Here is a 7,627-nt window from a genome sequence, read left to right as displayed (position 1 = left end):
TATCTGCCGCACTTTGTTGACTTCCGTGGTATGATTTACCGCTCTGGTGTATTACATTTCCGTAAACATGATATAGCAAGGTCTTTAATTTTATTCTTTAGACGAACTGTTAAAGAGAGTCAAATGAATACCCCCCTTCAAAGGGGGGTGCTGCTATAGCTCAAAATATGTACCTTGCTGCGATTGCCTTTCATTTTAAAAAATACCCTTCCTATGAACAAGCCTTGCAAGATGGTTTAGATCTTGAGAGTCTAATATGTCCTGAAGATCTCATAGAGCGCGCTTCAACAGCCAGGGACCTCTATGAGTACATATCCTAGATTGTTACTCTAGCGGCGGAGTCTGCTAAGGTATCACCTTATCAACTTTTGATAACTCAAGATGCATCTGCTAGCGCTTATCATATAATTAGTTACTTTGTGTTAGATTTTGAACTTGATAAATATACAAATCTTTTTCCTACTTAAGTTCATAATTCTAGACATCTACGTATAAACGATATTTATGATTTCTTTCTATCGGAGCTTATAGAGTACTTAAAAGCTGCTGAGAATAGAATTTGGAAGGATGGTTCTATTATAATCAAATATGTACGCCCCCTTCTTCATATAAATTTAGTGAAATCACTCCTAATGCCCTTGGTCTAAGGGAAGATTGCGTACAGTAGGGCTGACAATCTACATAATGAGTTAAATGTCCTTTTAGGTAAAAAAAAAAGGAATGCTTGGAACTAGTTAGACATATAGAAATTTTTTTAAAAAAGAGATTTCCTCATATAGTCAACCTAATGACTTTAATACGAGCTGTAGGCTGGGTTGTATCTGCAACTGGGGCACCTGTCTACTATTCAACCCCTATGTTTACTATAGTGAAGGACTATATGAAATCTGAAGCTTTTAATAAGTTGTTATATTATCGTCAAAGCAAGAAAAGACGCTAGGTAACGCTATGTGTTCCCACACTCGAATGTGATCGAAGAAAAACTACATCAGCAATTTTCGCGAATTTTATTCATCAGAAAGATGCTATTATAGCATTTAATATGATCAAAAATATGAAAAAGAGGGGAATCCCTATATCTACATTTCACGATAATTTCATCAGTACCATGGATTTATCACATGCTATGGGTGAGAGTTACATCGAAATCTTATTAAATAGCCCCCACCCAATGGAATATATTAACTCATTCATTGCGATAAATCTCTTTAATGAAGCTCGTACCCGCGGCGGGTAGTGTCAGATAGATCTAGATGGATGCTTCGCTGTAGATGATTTGTATAGCCGCCTTGATTATATACCTTGTCCTAAAGAATACACATTGACAAAAAAAGAGGGACATATGGTATAAGTGGCTTACAGAGATATCCCAAGCCTACTATCATTATATTATATCTATACGATTGACGGATTCAGCCCCTATACCTAAATGTATTAAATCGTTTTCTGATTCATCCTATTATACTAGATTAGATAACTACCGCGGGGAAATACGTAAATGGATGGATTACCCATATATTATATTTTGCACTTACGAATAAGACTAACACATCAATGATGAGGTCTAAGATAATAAGGAAAAGACCTTATAGTACCAAGATTAGTATGGACTACTTAGGGTGTCTTTTATATATCAGAAAAATGTACTGTAAAGACCCCTAGACCGCGCTGAGAATAGCTTACGCTGAATTGATCGGCATTTTATTAAGATGTAAAGAGTGTGAGATTATAGTGAATCTTATTATGTATCTGCTATTCAAGTGCGCATACCCTAAAGATTCAGAGTATGGAAAATTCACTATTCATTATAGCATGGAAACCACTAGTAGTATAATCACTTATGCGCTAGGCCAAGCTATCACGTTTAGAGTGGGTGGGGTAAATCAGCCTATCAGAGATATAGTTATAATTATGTTAGGGAAAAGGCTGAGGCTTACGGAGATGTTCTAAATGACATATTCATTCGAATGTATTATGATCAAAACATCTCTACTATAGAGATGAGAATCTTTAATGATCTAATAGGTCGCCTGATCGCTAAAAACGTGGTAAGCGATGAGGTGTATGATCGTATAGCTGTGCGAAAGATTGAAAATCGTAAACCTAAGTACCTTAAGCATATCACAAGACTCAAATATAATTGCAAGGAAAGAAGATCCTTCATTGTTATAGATAATGAAACCATTCTGGTAGATTCCGATACTGATTAGATAGAGAAAGTGCACATGACATATGATGTGGGCTTTGTAGTGATAAAACCCGGCTCTGCCCCGTCTAAAGAGCATATTTGTAGTATTGAAACACATTTCAGTGAAAAATATCCGATTTTTCTATATGATACTTTCCGTAAAAGGATCTATAAGATGCTGACTCAGTTTATCGATCGTTTAGATCACGTAGTTTGAATAGACCCTTCTATTCATAATATCTACTTCCACAACTTATCTCGATTTGAAGTCTATATCTTTTTGAAATTCTTTGCTAGCGCTTCTAGTAAATACACCTTTAAGCCTCTTATAAAGGATCATCAAATATATGAGATTGTTATTTATAACAGTAAGAAACTGATATTACGTCTGAAGGATTCCCTCAAGCTTTTACCTGGTCGGCTCGATGACTTAAGTCTAAAAACATCAGTGTTGAGTCCTCATCCTTTGAGGACAGTACCGTTGTTATCTTAAAAAATTTCACCCTTTTACTTTCAATTTTTCTAGGAATAGCTGGGGCATGTCCCAAAATTTCTAGTTAGTTAGGAGCTATTTTAAGACATCACTAGATTCAAATTAGTATCTTGAGTTGGATATTTGTTTGTATTGAATTCTCACATTTAATATGTTTAGTTTTGTACATGGGTATTCCCCAATCATTTTAGATATACTTTATTATTAGTATCCGTATCAGTTATTATTACTCTCATTATGCTCATGTCATGCCAGTAGAGTTAGCTTGGGGTATGATCTTAAGTACGTGTCCACGTCTACAAGATAGGCTTGGGACGTACTATCTTCTAGACCCCTCTCTAGTTATATTGTGGTGTACTTATTTTCCTCAAAGTTCTTCTCAATTATCGATCATAGGGGGTTAATGTTTAGCCTTGATTTCGTGTACTTGACATATTCTAGAGTTGAACCCCGTAGAAAACAAAAACAAACAAAAAACATAAAATCATGAAATACTTGACTAAATTTCATTAATTTAGTTAAACATAATTTAAAAGTTGTATTCCTTGGAAGCAATGCCAAAATTTGATAGGATAAAATTACACCTCTCTTAAAAAAGCATAAACAAGCATTATCAAGTAAAAAATCAAACTTGTAAGTTGGGTTCAATCGCACGAGGAATATGGTTTAGACACATAAATACTCACAATAATCTCTTTTTAATCAAACTATTTTCGACATAGGTAAACAGGGTTTTTTGTAAATAAAGTAACAGGTTTTTAATTTGAAACAATAAGTAACAAGTAAGAAAGATTCATTGTTTTAGATATCATTATAAGATGGAAACTATGGTATGCGTGTTTCCCACATGATTTTAATGTGGTAATCATAATAGTAGTAATCCTTTCCTAGTGTTTGACATGCAAGGTTGATAAGTTATGTATCTCTAAGTTATTGGCTATCATCATATGGACTTTCACTCGTGACGTGGTAAATATATGAATGTGTGCGTTACTAACCCTTACCTGCACCCACAATTAGTCATTCTGTTAATTAACCTAGGGTATTCGCCCTTTTCTCAATTGATTATAGTCAAACTATTAGATAGAAGAAAATCCCTAACTAAATTTCTGTTGTAAAATATTTTTCTCATTGATTACCCCCTTGGTAAGTTCAAGTAGGAATGAGCCGAGTTTTAAATATGTGCACCGATAGAAAGACTTCTAAATAAAAAGATTAACAATACATGCATAAGCAATATTACGTTACTTTGCTATTATTCACACTTTGTTAATTGTTCATGGTTCCGAAAACCCTAGATGTTGATTTAGTCACTAGTGATTGAGAGTTCATAATTCATAATTAAGATAAAAGAATTCATGAACTTACAATAACAATACAAGAAAACCTAAATCTTTAATTTGAAATTAAAAGGGAAATTTGCATAAACTAGGTTCCAGAAAATAAATAGCTAAGTGTTAGAAAAATAATTCCAAAATCCAAAACTAAAGTATACAATAATGTATAACCCTCAAAAACGTATATAAAAACTAATATTCATAGTACAAATACTCAACAAGTAGAAAACAAGATATGGAAATAATTGGTTAGATGCGGTTTCAATCGGAAGCAAAAGCTACAGATTGTGGATCCATTAATGGTCTATGGTCTCCTTCGTGGATTAACTCTTGGAAATTATTATAGGGACATCAGAAAATGGTTGGACCTATTGTCTTTGGACTTGACTACGTTTCCTCACTTGCCTCTACTTTTGAAGTAATAGAACTTCAAATTTCTGATTGCAAGTGACGGATGTATAGGACTGTCTGTCATTCGATCTATAGGTCATCGATATCCTCCTTCTTTCCAAACTTTGTTAAATTTCTTTGAAGCATCATCTATGTTGCATCACCTACAGCCCATCAATGAACCAACTATCTGTGGTTGGCTCCATCATTGGCCAATTCTTCATGTTTCAACTCTTATCTCAGTCCACCGCATCCAAACTTATTTCCGACAAGAATTTTATATAATCTTTATTTCCTACAACAAAATAGCCCTAGACACACACCAACTTTAAGTGAAACACATAAAAAATGCATTAAACTAAAGGTATATCCCTTCTCTTAGTATATTTGATCTTCTTTAGCTCTGTCGACTCATGATACCTATTGATCAAACTGTGATGTTGTACTTATACTACATTTATGTATCTTTTTCTGACAAAATTACAAGTAGGAGCCACTCTCATGTAGCGTTGAATCCCTCGTGATCGTCACTAACTCGGATCATGCTGAGTTCCCAGTGTCCAAAGAGTTGCTGCTTTTTCTATTTTTTACTGACTTTTGATTTGCATTTTGATTAGTTAGTCCATTTTTTCTATAGAGTTTCTGTACTTAGTTCTTTATGTTCTAGTGAAAACAGGTTTGAATATTTAGTTCTTATGTTACTTTGATGTTCTTTGTCATTTTCAGGCATCTTTATTCTTGTTTCCTCCTACTATTTATCGTTATATTCTTATGTTTTCTAAATTTAGTTTTTTTTGTCTTGCCTAAAAAAGGGGTTATAATAAGCATCATCACGATAAATTTTGAGTCATATCATAGACATTGATTAGTTTCGTGTATATCATATGATATGTATAATCTCAAAAAAAGGGTACATAAATTTTATTTGACTTTTGTTATATCGCATAAATTATCTTTGAATACTACTTTTTCGCCTACATCATGCACTCTAAAATAGAAATCATTATTTACTTTTTATTAACTAAAAAGTAAATGTGGGCATGTGTGGTGGGTAGATACGCTTTTATTTTTCTCTATTTAATTTGTGAAGTAGATTCACTTTCTTCATCCCATACTTTGTTTTATAATTTCTTACTCACTGAGCCTATAAATTCATTTTCATTTTTGTATAAACTCATTTTCATTTTTGTATTTAACTAGATATTATTTTCATTTTTGTATATAACTAGATATTATTATATATAGATCTAAAATGAGGGATGATAATCGGGATATAGGTGTAGTAGCAAGAAGTTTTAATATCAATAAACCTAACAATGTTATAGCTCCTAAATTAGGTTTGAATGCGTCTCATTTTTGGAATTATTTTGACAGACCTTTAGCTCCTCGCATGAATAGTTTTACTGGTTCATCTGAAATTGTTTCTTTAGATTTACCAATCACTCTTCAGGAAAGATCATATGATCAGGTTATCATAACGAACCAAAACAACAACCAACAATTGTACTTACATTCAATTACACCAGTTCAATTTATCCAACAAATAACTATTCCTCAATCACGAACAACGGTGGAATGTGCGCCACCAACTACAACACAAGCAGAATGGATAGATCTACAAAAACTACTGGATATAGGGGCTAACATTCATCCTAATTTTTCTTTTTCTATGAAGACTCCTTTGACCCAATCTCGAACAACGTAACCACTCACTTCATTACGTTTTATGTGTGTATGTTCAAAATTTTGATTTTAGTGCTTCTGATTCAGGAAAAACCACTCCATAATGCTTACCTATGAATAGTCGCAAGAGGAACTCACAAATGACAAATGGGCATGGCGCAAGTATGGTCAGAAGTATATCAAAGGTTTCACATTTCCAAGGTTTGCTCTCTTACCATTTTTTCATGTCATAGAAAGTTATGTTCTCTTTTATTCTCAATTTTCATAACAAAAAGTAGTAAAATTATTAATGGTGTATACACTTATAATATTTTAATAAAGCTGATTATTATTTTGTGTATATGGCATAACAGGAATTACTATAAGTGTAGCACATCAAAACAGTGTGAAGCAAAGAAACAAATTGAGAAAAGCTCAAAGGATGAGAACATTTTCTTGGTATCTTGTTCCGGTGAACACAATCATGATCCACCCATGAGCCGTAGATATCTTGTTAGCTGCAACAATAATTCCAAATTGAAGCTTCCAAAAGGCATAAATATTTCACCCAAAGAATCAATCTTTAATGCATCATCATCCTCGTCCAAGCGCGTTAAGCATTCAACAGATGTTGCTTCTCCAATTATCGGAACTAAGCCTCCACTTGAAATCGGGAGCAAAAAAAATGGTTGTTGCGGTCTTGCATAACATAGGTGATGGTGAAGAAAAGGTAGACATGAACGAAGATATTTTCATGGGTATTGATCAACTCTAAATTGTCACTACTTCCACCTGATAGGAGGAAAATGACAAGAGAAATTAATCTTTCTCCCCTCTCCACCAAGTTTCTATGTCGACATATGTGGTCATATAGTCATTCTTATGTTTAAGGTTTTTAGTGTGGGAAGTCATGAATTATATTTTTATAGTTTCCTATGATTAACTAAATCAATCATAGAAAAATGAATCTCTTTTAGTTTCATTATTTTCTATTGTTTTTCAATTCTAGAACCTAGTATTTGTAATAAGTTGTTGTTCCGTTTTCTTAAACAGTTCTCTCTTTAAGAAACCTCATTTGACTTAATTTTTACATTAAATTATATTGAGTAGTATATTATCATTGTTCATTAAGAGATATTCATTTTTTCACAAATGAAGATCTCTTGTATAACGAACATAAAATAACACCTATATATATATATATATATATATATATATAGCCTCACCTTTCAAACGTAATTCATGCGAAATATTTTATATTTTTTTTCTCCTCTTATTGATTGGAAAATTATGATGCCTTTAAATATTGTTGTGTGTTGGTAATAGATTTATTGATTAAGCCTGCACAAGAATAATATTATGTATACTATTATCAAATATTTTACTAATAAATATTTTAAATTACAGAGTGTTTATATAATATCATTATTGAGATCATTTTAATCTAGCCAAGAATTATTCCTGAATTTAAATTTTATGCATGTATTAACTGTGTTAAAATATTTTCACATCTACAAATATAACGATCATGCGGATAATATTTATTATTTGAAGAAT

General features: G+C 32.6%; 1 protein-coding gene across 1 annotated transcript; it reads left to right on the top strand.

Annotated features, from left to right (window-relative positions):
* Positions 1 to 5,660: 5,660 nt before the first annotated feature.
* LOC138348949 (probable WRKY transcription factor 35) lies at positions 5,661 to 6,778 on the top strand. The gene is made up of 3 exons (XM_069298557.1): positions 5,661 to 5,876; positions 6,213 to 6,292; positions 6,445 to 6,778. Exons 1-3 carry the CDS (start codon positions 5,661 to 5,663, stop codon positions 6,776 to 6,778), a joined length of 630 nt encoding a protein of 209 aa, XP_069154658.1.
* Positions 6,779 to 7,627: the final 849 nt, after the last annotated feature.

This window comes from Solanum lycopersicum, chromosome 5, assembly GCF_036512215.1.
Source record: "Solanum lycopersicum chromosome 5, SLM_r2.1".
Lineage (NCBI taxonomy): Eukaryota > Viridiplantae > Streptophyta > Magnoliopsida > Solanales > Solanaceae > Solanum > Solanum lycopersicum.
This window is presented reverse-complemented; position numbering and strand designations above follow the sequence as displayed.